Source organism: Xenopus laevis, chromosome 1S (genome assembly GCF_017654675.1).
Source record: "Xenopus laevis strain J_2021 chromosome 1S, Xenopus_laevis_v10.1, whole genome shotgun sequence".
Lineage (NCBI taxonomy): Eukaryota > Metazoa > Chordata > Amphibia > Anura > Pipidae > Xenopus > Xenopus laevis.
This window is the reverse complement of record NC_054372.1, coordinates 86,372,714-86,388,525: the sequence shown is the minus strand read 5'-3', so window position 1 is coordinate 86,388,525 and position 15,812 is coordinate 86,372,714. Positions and strand designations below refer to the sequence as shown.

At 35.5% G+C, this 15,812-nt stretch overlaps 1 protein-coding gene across 1 annotated transcript in view; it reads right to left on the bottom strand.

The window, feature by feature from the left end:
* The window catches only part of csgalnact1.S (chondroitin sulfate N-acetylgalactosaminyltransferase 1 S homeolog), a 147,184-nt gene that overhangs the window by 27,055 nt on the left and 104,317 nt on the right, over positions 1 to 15,812 (bottom strand). Inside the window, exons 4-6 of the mRNA XM_018243555.2 lie at positions 12,761 to 12,862; positions 5,475 to 5,653; positions 3,077 to 3,171 (exon numbers count right to left, since the gene is read on the bottom strand). Of these exons, the coding sequence (XP_018099044.1) occupies positions 3,077 to 3,171; positions 5,475 to 5,653; positions 12,761 to 12,862 (376 nt within the window). The remainder of the gene's footprint in view (positions 1 to 3,076; positions 3,172 to 5,474; positions 5,654 to 12,760; positions 12,863 to 15,812) is intronic.

The window sequence follows — 15,812 nt, the reverse complement described above, 5'->3', positions numbered from 1 at the left end:
TATATGTTAAATTCACAACAGTAATTTAAAACAACACTGGTATTTTAAATTGATAATGCACAGGTATCATGTATAGGTATGGCGAATTGTAACAATACTGGTTGTTTACAGAGACACTTATCAATAATATCACCTTAAGGGAATTTTAATCAATTGGGGTTCAATTGTATGATGGGATGCTCCTTTTAAGATTCTATTTTTCATGCTGTTGTATTGGAATGTATGTAATTAACTGTTTAAAATAAAAAAAATAAAAAAAAAAAAAAAAAAGAAAAACCAGCTCAGAGTTATAATTATGCCTTTCTAAGCTGATAGCAGAAGAACACAGTTGCAAGATTTTATTTGGTTTAGAAAGTACAAAGAATTCTGTTGGAGTTGAGTATTATAATAAAGCCACATATATTATCTTCATAGATCAGTTGGGATTGCCGAGGAGTCATATGGTTATTAGGAAACAAACTTATTTCTTCAAAGAGAAGAATGTACAGCAGTTTCAAAGGAAGGGAGCTAAAGCATTTTATATCTTTCACTAATATGTCTGATGGTACACAAGGCTTACAAGGTCAAATAAAAAATGTTACTTCATTACATTATCGTTGAAAGAATAAAATCACATTTTTAATCATACTAATGGGTGAATTTACAATTGGAGCAGACTGAGAGTCTGTATTTATCCAGTTCTTTAATGCTTCACTTTCACTGTCCTTGAAAATGGTCAAGAAACAATCTTGCTAAGAGCTTTTATATTCAATAAAGTTTTCTGGCAAGATATATGTTTCAATCAAGACATTTTTTTAAATATAGAAATTGGGTAATGCTGAAATCATTATAAATAATGGCTATAAATATTCTTTTGCTGCTAAAATGGCAAATGGCAATCTGCACTATTGCTCAAAGTAGTTATTTGCATAGGCTTGCAATTAGATAAATGCTGCACATTGCTGATAACATTAATATCCATTAGTCACTCACTGTATAAAGCATGATTCAAACACATATTTATAATGCTAAACATTCTAATACCAAGAATACCATTTTTGTATTATAGCTTTTGTAGTTTACAATACATGCATATAACACATATGCAAGTAACCAAGGAATACACTTCCTATATATTTTGATTCTATTATATCCTTATAATAAACAAAAGCCATGAATATCTATGAATGGTGACTAGTGATGTCATCAGTTATAAACGGTGCGTAGTGATGTTATTTTTGTCACATGACTCACTAAAACTTGTGTATTATAATAAATAAAGTACCCCTTGTTGGAAAATATGAGGATATTATCAGTAACCTCAGAGTTCCATGACCTGTATAAAAAGCACTCGGCCTTTGGCCTCGTGCTTTTATATGGTCATGGAACTCTTCTGTGATTTATAGTATCCTTATATTTTACAATAGGGGGTACTTTATTCACTATATGAAGGTGCTTGTTGATGTCATTTCTGTCATATGACTCTTGTGTATAATACATGTTTATAATAATAAATAAAGTATAAAATATGAGGCTATTAGCAGTCACCTCAAAGTACACTGACTTCGGCCTTCAGTTTTATATGGTCATGGAACTCTTATTGACCTATAATATCTTTATATTCTGCAATAGGGGGTACAAATTTTACTATATAAAACATTCATAACAGTCAGGAAAGTTTTTAATAAACTGACACATTTCTCAAAGCTGACAACTGCATATACTGTATACTGTGTTATAACCATGCCTGTTTGTTAATTCTTTCTAAGACCCCTGTTTGCAAATTAACCTGCTGGTTCTGTGTGAATAAATAATGATGAGACTTCTTAGTTTGGGTACATACCAGCATATGTGGGCCAGTTAGAAAATATCTAATTGATGCAAAGGATCTGCGTTAATTAGAGTGCATATGTTGCGGTGTATCTGAAACTTAAAGGACCAGTAACACCAAAAAAATTAAAGTGTTTTAAAGTAATGAAAATATAATGCAGTGTTGCCCTGCACTGGTAAAACTGATGTGTTTGCTTCAGAAACACTACTATAGTTCATATAAACAAGCTGCTGAGTAAAGGCTATATGGCACAGGATAAGTAGTGGATAAAGATAACATTATGTTCTACAGAGATTATATGCTATCTGTTGTGTAACCTGAGCCTTTTCTCCTTTGAATAGCTTCCCCCATTGCTACACAGCAGCTTATTTATATAAACAATAGTAGTGTTTCTGAAGCAAACACAGCAGTTTTTCTAGTGCAGGGCAACACTGCATTATATTTTTATTACTTTAAAACAATTACATTTTTTGATGTTACTGGTCCTTTAAGACCTGATAATGCCCTCTTTGAATAATGACAAGGGGTTAAAGAAAACAAGCAATTTGAGTAGAAGGATGCACAATATAGTATAGGGATACACCCAGACAAAGAACTTTTTTGGAGAATTCTGATATGACCAAATACTTACAGTAGCATGAGGCCATACCACATCCAAATTGAAAGTCATATGGTTATAAAGTTTTGGAAACCAGAAAAATTATAATAAGGTGTTGTACTTTTAGGTCCCATGCCCTTCTTGTAGGTATTCAGTAAGGTAAATAATTCAAAATTATTTTTAAACACCTTAAATTAACTTATTTTAACAAAAGAGTAAAATATTTTCTGTACCCTAAACTTTAATGGTGCATTTTATTGTTATGATTTCAAATAAGGCAAACAAATGAGCCCTACGGTATACAAGCAGCACACTATACTGGTCTCTGGTGCACCCACTCATTTACTGATGGTAGCCCTGCTCAGATGAAATAAAATAACAACAGACTTTTTAATTATTCTGCTGTCGGAAAATATGAATTTGTTTCCCACTTCAGACTTGGAAAAGCACATTATTTTTGTTGTTGCTGCAAACTCAGAAGGTTCAGTAGGATACACGTGCACAAGAGAACGATGCTTACTGCACTGTTTCAATGAATTGATAACTGTTACAAATTTAGCATATGAATCCCAGTTTTCACAAGTGACTGGGCATTTAGAATTCCAGGGTCTTACCCTCAGACAAAAGGAGAAAAGAGAATGATTACTTATGTTCCGTGGCATACTTACTAGTTGTTGGTCGATGGATGGAATTGCATCATGATGCCCATAAATTATTGCAGGGTTATACTGGCTGAAAAGAACTGGGTAAAAAACTCTTTTTCCTGTAGGGAAGAAAAAATTCACAGTAGTAACTAAAAGTTCTCTATTCTACCATATTATTTTTTAGTTCACCTACTGATTCTGAGTTTTGTTTGTTTGAAGGAATTATATTTATAAATTTTTTACAGGCTAGAACTCTAAATGCAATATTGTAAGTGGAACCTAGTATTGGAAGAAGAGTTCCTCAATATTCAAGGCAAATGGGGGAATGTAATATTGGCAAAAATCATTTGCAATTTGTTAGCTATGCGAATATTTGTGAACATTTTTGCCTTTGCAAACACTTTGCCCCTCACGCAACAGAGTAGCAATTGCAAATTTTTTAGTGTGTGCAGTGTATGTAATAAAACTTCTTAATGAAAAAAATGTTACGTTTGCTCTAAAAGTTTTGTCCACCTTCACGCAGGTCTTAAAGGAACTATTCAGTGTAAAAATAAAAACTAGGTAAATAGTTAGGCTGTGCAAAATAAAAAAATTGTAATATAGTTAATAGCCAAAATGTAACCTATAAAGGCTGAAGTGGGCAGATTTCTACAACAGAACATAATCTGTTCCTGCTTTTCGGCTCTCTAACTCTGAGTTAGTCTGCGACTTGAAGGGGGGCCACATGGGACATAACTGTTTAGTGAGTTAGCAAGCTTGCAGTTCAGATTCAGAAGCAAACAGTTATGACCCAAATGGCCTCCCCTCAAGGTAACCAATTAGAGGAAACCAAGACAGCTGCAAAGCAGGAAGTAGAGTTCTGGCTATTATGTTAGACATCCAGTCACTCCAGCCTTTATACATTACATTTTTGGCTAAGTAACTATATTAGAAACATTTTTTATTGCACATCCTATCTATTTAGCCAGCATTTATTTTTATACTGAACAATTCTAAAGGTTTGCAATGCACAGTTAAGATTCACAATTCAATAAAAGCCTAATAAAGAATATTACATTGTGACATGCAAATTTTTATTTGTTATTTGTTAAACATAAAAATCCCATTTTACCATAATTGTCACATTTCACCTAGATTTGTATTTGTAAGGTGAACAAAATATATTATCATTGCTATATTTGATCAAATTCCCAGCAAAAGAGGTATCAAAATGTATCATAGCTGAAGAAGTACAGTTATTTATACATTCAGTCCCAGTTTTTTATATATGACATATTTTAAACCCCCAAAAAGTAACATGAAATAAGCCACATATAAAGTTGAGAAAAAAATAAAGTATTAACTGCAAAATATGACTCTTTTGTAGACAATTGTTTGGTCTAATGTTGTTGCTCATGAGCTGATTGAAAGCAATACAACATATACAAAAGATGCAATGTGCCCTCACTGGGCAGGAATCTGATGTAGTTATACTGCCTGACTCCGTGGATGTTTGCAAGGTATCCTTTGTGCACCTTTGTGCTCTTATTTTTTATCTTTTTAAAAAGAGTCAGAAACACTAAAATCAATTGAAAGTTATGTCCTTTCATTCCACATCTCATTAAGGGCAACCAGGGAATTGTTTTTAACCTAAAGTAATCAATCATTCAGGCAGCTATTTTAGTTTAACATTGGTGTGCTCAAGTGGGTACTATACTGGAGACCAATTAGTGGTCTCTTATTGTTTATTACCCTGCTGGTATCTCTACTGGTATAACATAGCCAACATGCTCATTAATTATCAAACTACAGTAAATTTGTTCTGCTAAACAACGAATAAAAAAAAAATGCTTCAACTTTAACATCTGTTATAATGCTGCTATATGAACCAAGTGTCCCTGCAGCTTAGGGAACTAATAAAATGTCACTACAACATGTGCTTGTATCCACAGTAGCATGCCCTTATTATTAAAGGGTTCAGGAATGAAATTTTACATGGTAGAGTGAATTATATGCAGTGTAAACAGTAAAATTTAGAAGTAAAAACTACACCATAAAAATCATGACAGAAATAATACTAATTGAAAAAAGCTAGATGGTCTCCTGATCAAACTGAGCCCCTAGGTTATAGCCTATGATACCCTATGTATTAATACACCCAGGTATTATATTAACAGGTAATTGTTCATTTTGGAATTTATTTAATTTAAGAATTAAAATCTTCATTTGGAAGGCCCTAGACTGGCAAGGGTATGAACATAAACTATGAAAGTTACATTCTTAGATAAGAATAAATTGTATAAAGATGCTGCGGTTCCCCTATTACCTGGTCTTGTCTTGTTAAACATATAAATACACCTGTGAAGATTTTATTTAAACATTTTTCAGAAAACACACAGAATACCATGAAAGTAAATTCATTCAATTAAAGTGTTGTTCTTACCTGGCTGTGTATTTATTCTGCATGAATTAAGAAATTCAGCAGTGAAATAGATATCAACATCACAAAAAAACAAAAGGACATTGCTTCCTTTCCAAGCACGTGCTCCAACATCTAGGCCTTTCCCACGGGAGAATTCCTCATTCAACTGAATAAAAGTGAAGTTTTTGAAGTTTGCAACTCTTAAAGAAAAAAGTAAAACAACACAACATTAGCTGAAGACTACAAACATGGGGGCAGCAGTGTTACATTCAGGAAAGTTTTAGACTTCAGGTAAAGGCATGTTAAAAACATAATTTTACACCGAAAAATCATTTTCTCCTGCATGTAAGCTCCATATGACATAAATTAGATACTGTAGTATAAGAAAAAGTGGCATTAGAAAGTGTAGTGATGCTTCACTAAACAAGTGAGTATTAACATGTCCCTGCAATCTGTTTACATTTAAATTATATTTACAATCGTAGCAGGTCTGTAAAAATTTACAGGATGCATTTTTAATATTTAAATTGGTAAATAAAACGCAAATCATTTTTATGGGTTTCTCAAAATGCATCAATCCTAATAATAATGATGCATTAGGCAATCAACTCCTAAAAAGATAAATGAGCAATTGATTGCGTTAACAGATGTTCTTGCTTAGGAAAAATGTTTCTAAATGGCTTTTGCAAAATTATTTACTATTATAAACATTGCTTTAAGACTTGTTTGCATTCAAAGGCAAGAATACAATAGAAATAATAGAAAATAGAAATAATAGAAGAAGAAACTTTGGGAAAAATTAAAAATGAAGAAGTCAGCAGTCTGAAAATGTGACTTTCTTTTCCTAATAGTTTATTGTCTGAATAAACAGTGACATTTTATTATACACTTAGAACCGTATTTTGGAGGTTTCTTAGCATTGTAAATTACCCATAAAATTTACTCCATGATAAATGTTGGCATAAATGGGCAGATTTTAGTCAGCTCCTTCATTACAATTTGGCAGCTTATTTGCCCATGAACGGGGAACTTCAACTGGTCTATCCAACCAATATCTGGCCAAAAATCTGGCAGGTATCAATCAGACAGGTTAAAAAATCTCACCAAATTTGTGGCTCTTTCAATGTATGGCCAGCTTTAGTTGTACTGCCTTGTGAATCTCTGCATCAGAAATATAGATTAAAACTGTTTACCATAGGCTTATTTACTGTATATCTAGCCACATTTTATATATAGGACAAATATGAATAGCAAGTGTATGTGTTCAATGTAAACCTAGGTAAGTGATATAATTTTGTTATTATTATTAGACCAATTTCTTTCCTTCTGTACCCCATGCACTTTATCTCCCACATCCAACCATACAAGAGGGAGTGTGGATGTGGATGGGTCATCGCCAATACCAGGTTTGTGCAGTTTAGGGCCCACTGCACATATTGTCACAACTAGACAACCACAAACAAATGAACCATACACATGCTATGCTACTATACACAAGATTCACCCCATTACACAAGATTCACCCCATAAATACTTTCACAGGTACAGAAAAATGCAATAAGAGTAACTATTCAAATATGACTGATCTGAAAAGTTCTGAAAAATAAGGAAACGATTACACAATTTTTTTTTTTTCTTTGCAAGACAAAACCTTTGTACATTTGTTTTGTGATATTATTTAAGTACATTGGTTGGTTCTGTAACCTTAAATTCTTATGTAAAATGGCAGCAAAATGTATAAAAGTTCTGGGAAATTAGGTAGAGATTGAAATATATTGCCAGGTTTTAAATATCACCTTGTAAAACATAATTTAAAGCAGAGAGAGATTATTATTGTATGAGGCAACATTTTAAATGAATGGTATTCAACTTTACCCTGGCACCTGAAAGGTATTTGATATGCCATTTATTGTGGGTGTTTGTAATTGAAGTACAAGTATGGGACACGTTATCTGGAAACCCACCATCCAGAAAGCTCCGAATTACAGAAAGGCTGTCTCCTATAGACTCCATTTTATTTAAATAATCAGAATTTTTAAAAATGATTTCCTTCTTCTCTGTAATAATAAAACAGTACCTTGTATTGATCCCAACTAACGCCCCCTTCCCCATCTATTATCATAGTTTGCTCACATTTCAACTCTCACTATCTCCTTCTCCTAACTCTGCAGTTTCTCAAACATACACATACTGTGCATACGCTAGACATGTCACATCTTTCTTCTTTTGAATGCCATAACTCTAATATATATCAAGCATCTCCTGTGCAAATCTGGCTATCTCTATCTACTGTAGCACACTCAACACTGCTCTTAATGAGCTTGCTCCTACCAAGACAAAACACATTGACGAATTTTTCAAAAGAAAAAGTGGCATTACACAACTAAATTCTCCCAGTCATTCACTTCCCCGTCTCCAACAATACCCAATCTCTTCTGTGCTCCTGCGACCCTGTGACTGTAAGGAACTTTCCTCGCACCTTACTACCTGATCACTTGATTCAATTCCTTCCAAACTCCACAATGTCAATCCCTAACTAATTATTGCCTTCACTTATCTATGTAATCTTTCATCCCAACATGCACTTCCCTATTCTGAAAAAAACCCTAGAATCTTAGTAACCAATCTTGGTAACCTTGACTCTATCTCTCTGCTCTCCTTATTTACTGGCTGACTCTATTCCTTTATGCGGATTCAGATCTATCACTCCTCCCTAATCTCAACCCAAAGCTCTCAACACTTTCCCCATTCAACACCAAAAACATACCAAAAAGAATCTATCACAGTTAACAACTACACCATCACACCATCTCAGGCCCTAATAATAAAACAGTACCTTTCAATTGATCCAAACTAAAATATAATGAATTCTTATTTGAAGCAAAACCAGCATATTGGTTTTTTTTTAGGGTGTCATTTATTAAAGTCCGATTTTTTCTGATTGAAAAACACACTATTTTCTTGGGGAAAAAAAATAAAATTTTGATAATTTATTAAACCCAGATGGTGTTAAAATTCCGAATAAAAAAGTACTCCTACTCAGACCTGCCGAGTTCATGTAGAAGTCAATGGCAGATGTCCTGAAGATATACTGATTTGAGCTGGGTTTCCGAAAAAGATGCAGTATTCGGGAGTCAAATATGAAAAAGTAGCGGTATTTGGGTGTCAAATACAAAAAGTCATGGTATTCTGATTTTTTCACAATTTTAGTTTATTCCCGCACAAAAATTTTCTGTAAAATGTATTGATAAATGGGGGGAAAAATCTTTGCAGATTTAGTTGGAGTAGTTTTCAGAACTTTTCTGATTTTGATAAATAACCCCCTTAATGACTGCTTAATTTTCTAGTAGACTTAAGGTATAAAGATCCAATTACAGAAAGATCCATTATCCGGAAAATCCCAGGTTCCGAGCATTCTGGATAACAGGTCCTATACCTATATTATATCAAGGTTACAGACCTATGAAAGCATTGCAGTATAAGTCATTCAGCTATGGTTCCAAAATATTATGGCAGACATAGGTCTGCAGCTCAAATTAGACCCTAAATGACCTTTAAGAGATGAGTACTGAGTGAAGCAAATAGCCATTCCACATATCTCACCCTATCTGGCTTTTCAGCTAGACCCCAGTCCCCCTAAAGGAACCAGCACCATACCTTGGAAACCAGTTACTATTATGCATATGTTTATAGTAACTGCCTGAAAAGACAGATATAATGAAACAGCTCAGTGACTTTGTTCATTTTTTTTGGGCTAACAGAGGCAGCAGTGGTTCATCCCTTTCATCATCTGACAGATCACCCATGTTTGGTTTAACCTTGTAGTGCAAGCTACAGTAATACACTTCAGATACCTGGAATTTACCAGTAACATTAGAAAAAAGGTTTTTGAAAATGATGTACAATATAAAACTTAGTGGTTTGAAAACAGCCAATTGACATAGTTTGATCTCTAGGTTGTATTGTTTGGCCCTGGACTAGTAGCCTACATTTGGTATGAAGGTAACATTTAGTGGTATACTGCTGTAAAGAAAAAATCTGGTTGGCAATTATGGGTAACCAAACTTGCAGCAAACGTTGAGCCTTTTATTACATTGCCCCAGAGGGACTCCTTCCAAATAAATTTACAGTCAAATGAAAATGTGCAGAACCCCTCCATAATAATTTACTCCACTTTAAACAAACAAGATAACAGTGGTATGTCTTTCATTACCCAGGAAAATCGGAGTACTGGGGTGTTTTCTGAACAAGGATTTTTAGTGAAGCAGTATTCAGTTGTATGAAATGAAATCAAATGTGAAAAACTGGCTGTACAAAAATGTTGGTATGTAGTAATTTTGCTAATTTGAATGCATGTAACTGCTCAATACTGATTACTGGCAACACCAAATTGGATTAGCTTGTTAAGCCTTGAACTTCATAGGCAGGTGTGTCAAATCATGAGAAAAGGTATTTAAGGTGGCCAATTGCAAGTTGTGCTTATGTTTGACTCTCTTCTGAAGAGTGACAGCATGGGATCCTCAAAGCAACTCTCTAAAGACCTGAAAACAAAGATTGTTCAGTATCATGGTTTAGGGGAAGCTACAAAAAGCTATCTCAGAGGTTTAAACTGTCAGTTTCAACTGTAAGGAATGTAATCAGAAAATGGAAGGCCACAGGCACAGCTACTGTAAAACCCAGGTCTGGCAGGCCAAAAAAAATATGTGGAGGATTGTGAGAATGGTTACAGACAATGCAAAGATCACCTCCAAAGACCTGCAAGAACATCTTGTTGCAAATGGTGTATCTGTACATTGTTCTATAATTCAGTGCAATTTGCACAAATAACATCTGTATGGCAGGGTGATGAGAAAGAAGCCCTTTCTGCACTGATGCCACAAACAGAGTCGCAGTAATTTTGGAACAAAATGCTTTGGATTTATGAGACAAAAAAATTAGTTATTTGCATGGTGGAAGAAGAACACCGCATTCCAAGAAAAACACCTGCTACCTACTGTCAAATTTAGTAGAGGTTCCATCATGCTGGGGGCTATGCGGCTAGTTCAGGGACTGAGGTCCTTGTTAAAGTTGAGGGTCAGATGAATTCAACCCAATATCAACAAATTCTTCAGAATAATGTTCAAGCATCAGTCACAAAGTTGAAGTTACGGTCGGCACCCAACACCAGAACAAATGCCAAGCACCCTGGTCTCGGCTCGTGCTTCACCTATAGTGTGACCGCTGTTGGCCTTGGGAGGAGCCCTCAGCTACTTGGATGCCACAGGACTTAACGAGAGGTGCAAGATAAAGGTTCTGGATAGGCAGAGGGGCATGGTACAAAACAGGAAACCAGAATCATAGTCAGTACAGGCAGGGTCGAGGCAGGCAGAAGTCAATCGTAATCAGGCAGGCAAAGGTCAAAACCGGGTAATCAATCAGGCAGGAGGGTTCAGCAGAAGGATAGTTGATATTCAGGCAAGGGTCAGATATAGAAGTCAGGATAATCGTATAGCCAGGCAGGGGTCAAAACCAGAATCAGAACAGCTCACAAAGCACCAGGAACAAGATCCTATCACAGGCAGTTTGCTCAAGACTGAATTCCCCTTTTATACCCTGGTGTTTTTGTGCCATTGCGTCCTTTGCGCGTCGGCATCATCACGCCAGCGTGTGCGCGGCAATAAAGGAAACGAGACGCGCGCTCCATAAGAAGCAGCAATGGCGGGCGTCCCCACCGCACCACTGGACCACCAGGGTGAGTAGATTTTATCACATAAGCAGGGGTTGGATATTCCAACAAGACAATGACCCTAAGCACACTTTGAAATCTACAAAGGCAGAGGGAGAAGTACAATATTCTGGAATGGCCGTCACAGTTCCCCAACTTGAATATCATTGAAAACCTATGGGATGATTTGAAGTAGGCTGTCCATGCCCGGCAGCCATCAAATTAAACTAAACTGGACAGATTTTGTATCAAAGAATGGTCAAAAATACTGCTATCTGGAATCCAGACACTCATCAAAGGCTATAGGAGGAATCTACAGGCTGTTACTAAGTTTTAATGTAATATCTCTGTTGGGGTGCCCAAATGTATGCACCTGTCTCATTTTGTTATGATGCATATTGCATATTTTCTGTTAATCCAATAAATTTTATGTCACTGCTGAAATACTACTGTTTCCATAAGGCATATTATATATTAAAAGAAAGTTGCTACTTTGAAAGCTCAAACAATGATAAACAAAACTCCAAAGAATTAAGAGGGGTTTCCAAACTTTTTCATACGACTGTATTTTATGCAGGGCTGTGCCTGCATTTCTGCAGCATCATACTGGGTGAATTTAATTTCTACAACTCTGTAGAAGTTTAGCATACACACAGTTAAGCAGTTCCTTATATATGCACATGCTGGTATGCATAAAATCATATATCAGTGAACAAATTATATTTGCAATATTTCCTGAGGTGCTATAAAAGGAAATGTACATGTTATATTCAGGAAATAGCTTATTGATCTCCAGGAATAAAGACGAATTAAGATAAATCAATTTTGTTGTTATACAATCTCTCTACACATTCAGGTTTGGTTCAGTAGTACATTTTTATATCACAATATTATTTATAAGTTCAACAGTACAATGCTGCCTATTTTTATTACCCACAATGTAATTTTGCTTAAAAAATGTCAAACTTGTGACCCTCATCACTTAAGAAAAGGAATACTGGCAAGCGAATGGTACTGGCAATTGCTGTCAGCGCAAAGGTGTAACATCCCATTTTTTTTAGACAATACATCTTATTTATTTAGTGTCTCTATAACAAATATAGCAGTTTGTGTTAGTAGTTTGTAATTTTACTGGATTTATTTTACTGGTTGGGTGCTCCCAGTTTTACAAGTTTTAACAGTTTTATGATCCACAAGGCCACAACAAAATACATTATTCTGCCTATAAATGTTAAGTGGGACACCCATAGAAAACTGCAGCTCAGCAGATTTGTCATGCCCATGTTTTACACAGATCTTCAGAGCTACTTTAAAGGTCTTACAATTGTGGCTCACAAAGATGGATGGGTTTCCGTTTTATAATGATCAGTAAATCTCACTGTTTCACAAAGAAACGTTACTGGAATGTTATGATTGTAAAATCAGTTACTGCACTACATTATGTGTAGTATATTGGGTTATCCGCTTTTGGAGTGTGATGTCAAATAGCTGCATTATATCTTTGTCATTTACTGTAAATATGCACCTGTTTAAAGGCTGTGGAAAAATCACAGAAAACAGTACTCTGTGTTAAATGTACTGTACATTCAGTTGTATAACTTACTTAGATGTACTTTCAAGTATTGATCGTACTTCTTGCGCCTGTTCTTTTCCAAAGTAGACCACAGTCAGGTGAATTCTTCCATCCTGGTGAATGCATACTTCTCTGTAATAAATAAAGCACAATCAGATTCATAATAAGCTTATTTTCCACAAATTATGAAGCGTACAAAAGCAAACGACATAGTAAATCCAAACAACACAAATCCCAAAGTCCACAGTGTTTGAATGCACAGCTATATGTAGTGAAACTATAGAATACTGAGCAGGCAGGTGCCTTGAGTGTTGGAGATAGTTTAGCCTAGTCACTTTTCTGCTCTTCTAAAAGAAGATCAAGGATTATGGTTGAGAATGTGAAGACATCAGGCTATGAATCTTTAGAGACTCCAACAGAAATCTACAGGATGCAGTGTGATAAAATGTCATGGCATGTATTGGATCCTGCAGCTTAGGGGCCAATGTTTTATTGTCTATTAAATTCCTAGCTGTAAGGCTGAACTCGAATATTATACGACCCAAAAGAACAAGTACAAAGAAAAATAAATTCTGCAGCTTCTAAAACCTTAGCAAGATTACTATATCAGTTTCTAGTGCATTCTAAACTTTGTGCTAGTATTTTGTAAATGCTACTACACAACTACTATATTTTTTATTTATACATAATTACATGTGTTGCACCAATGTCCATTAAAATGATATATTAAAGAACAGATCGGGAACAATTCAATAATAGAATTTAAATAAGTAGGAAAATACAAATAAATTAAAGAAAATGCAAAGTATTAAGAGGCAAGAGAAAGTTGGTCCCTGCTCCATGAAGCTTACAGTTTGAGTGAGTCTGATTCGGTTATTTATTTATTTTTTTAAAGAATGCTTTTTATTGATTTTTAACAACAAAATAAAATAATAGAAAGAAAAAAGTGTTGATTGGAAACTGCTGATGAAGTTACATTGACATTGCAGAAGAGTCGAACCAAGGGGACCAAATACCGTCAAACTTTCCCAGGCATCCTCTTGCCAGATAGGTAAGCTTCGTTGGTGCATTGAGGGTTAGTCTAGAGAGTGTGGGAGTTTTATTTCCCCATATGAAGATAGACTGGGTATGATCAATATCCAGGAGAGTTCCTTTGGGTATCTAGCATGGTGCGTTACTTAAAATATACAAACATTTTGACATTTTACAGATTTTTATTCTGCCTATAAGTGTGAGAGGTAGCTTTACCCAATGATTTAAAGTTTCTTTGAATTTACTTAATAGCAGATGGAGGTTCAAGGGAATAAATTGCGCAGGATCATTATGGATATGCACCCCTAAATATTTAAAGGTTTTAACTATCTTAAGTGTGCATTGGGTGTCTACCATCTCTGGGACATTATCATCTAGGGGGAAGATAGTAGATTTCTCCCAATTAATTTGGAGACCCGAAAATTTCCCAAATTGTCTAATTATGTCAAGGGCTGATTGGAATGAGGCGGGATGATTTGCCAGATACAGTAATGTGTCATCTGTGTCAATCTTTTCCTCCACCATTTTTTAAAATGTTTTATAAACTGTTTATATTATTTATTCATGCAATTCTGCTTTTGTATAAAGGTTGTCCTGCCAATAGTGCATAATAGCCTCTGTCGACTTTGTCAAAACTTCTGTGTTTTTTAACCAGAAAGGGCTTAATCTCCATTGTCTAATAGAAACACATGGAAGTAGTTCCAGGGAGAGGAATAGGGGTGCATGATCCGAGATTGCTCGGTGTAAATATTTAATCTCTCTTACTTTTGGGAAGAGGTCTGAGAAAAGTAGTTCTAAGTCTATTCTAGATAGAGAGTGGTGCATTACTGAGTAACAGGAGAATTTTCTTTTTGTAGGAAATTTCCCCCTCCACACATCCACTAGGTTATATGCATTAGTTTCTTTGAATTTACTTAATAGCAGATGGAGGTTCAAGGGAATAAATTGCGCAGGATCATTATGGATATGCACCCCTAAATATTTAAAGGTTTTAACTATCTTAAGTGTGCATTGGGTGTCTACCATCTCTGGGACATTATCATCTAGGGGGAAGATAGTAGATTTCTCCCAATTAATTTGGAGACCCGAAAATTTCCCAAATTGTCTAATTATGTCAAGGGCTGATTGGAATGAGGCGGGATGATTTGCCAGATACAGTAATGTGTCATCTGTGTCAATCTTTTCCTCCACCATTTTTTAAAATGTTTTATAAACTGTTTATATTATTTATTCATGCAATTCTGCTTTTGTATAAAGGTTGTCCTGCCAATAGTGCATAATAGCCTCTGTCGACTTTGTCAAAACTTCTGTGTTTTTTAACCAGAAAGGGCTTAATCTCCATTGTCTAATAGAAACACATGGAAGTAGTTCCAGGGAGAGGAATAGGGGTGCATGATCCGAGATTGCTCGGTGTAAATATTTAATCTCTCTTACTTTTGGGAAGAGGTCTGAGAAAAGTAGTTCTAAGTCTATTCTAGATAGAGAGTGGTGCATTGCTGAGTAACAGGAGAATTTTCTTTTTGTAGGAAATTTCCCCCTCCACACATCCACTAGGTTATATGCATTAGCCCATTCAGCTAGCTTTGACGTGGAGCCTGCAGTTGGAGTGAGCCTGTCTAGGGAAGGATTAGAGCAGGCATTAAAGTCTCCCATGATTCATATTGGAGCAGGAGGCATTTGTACAATGCCATGGTATATTTCTTGTAGTATGGTGTCTGCGAAAGGGGGAGGGATATAGATATTTATCAGTATAAGGGGATGTCCAGCTATAGCACACGCCACTATTTGATAACGGCCCAGCCTGTCCAAACTGGTTTCTAATAGGTGAAGTGGTAAATCTTTCCTGACTAACAATGATGTACCCCTTGCATATGAGGAAAATGTTGAGTGATACATATGGGAGACCCATGACCTACGTAGTGCAAGTACCCTTTTCCAAGTTAAATGCGTTTCCTGTAATAGCAAAATGTGAGAGCTGTATGACTTAAGGTAATTGAAAACCAATGAACGCTGTGGGGGTTCACTCGCTGGTAGGCTGCAAATGAGACGA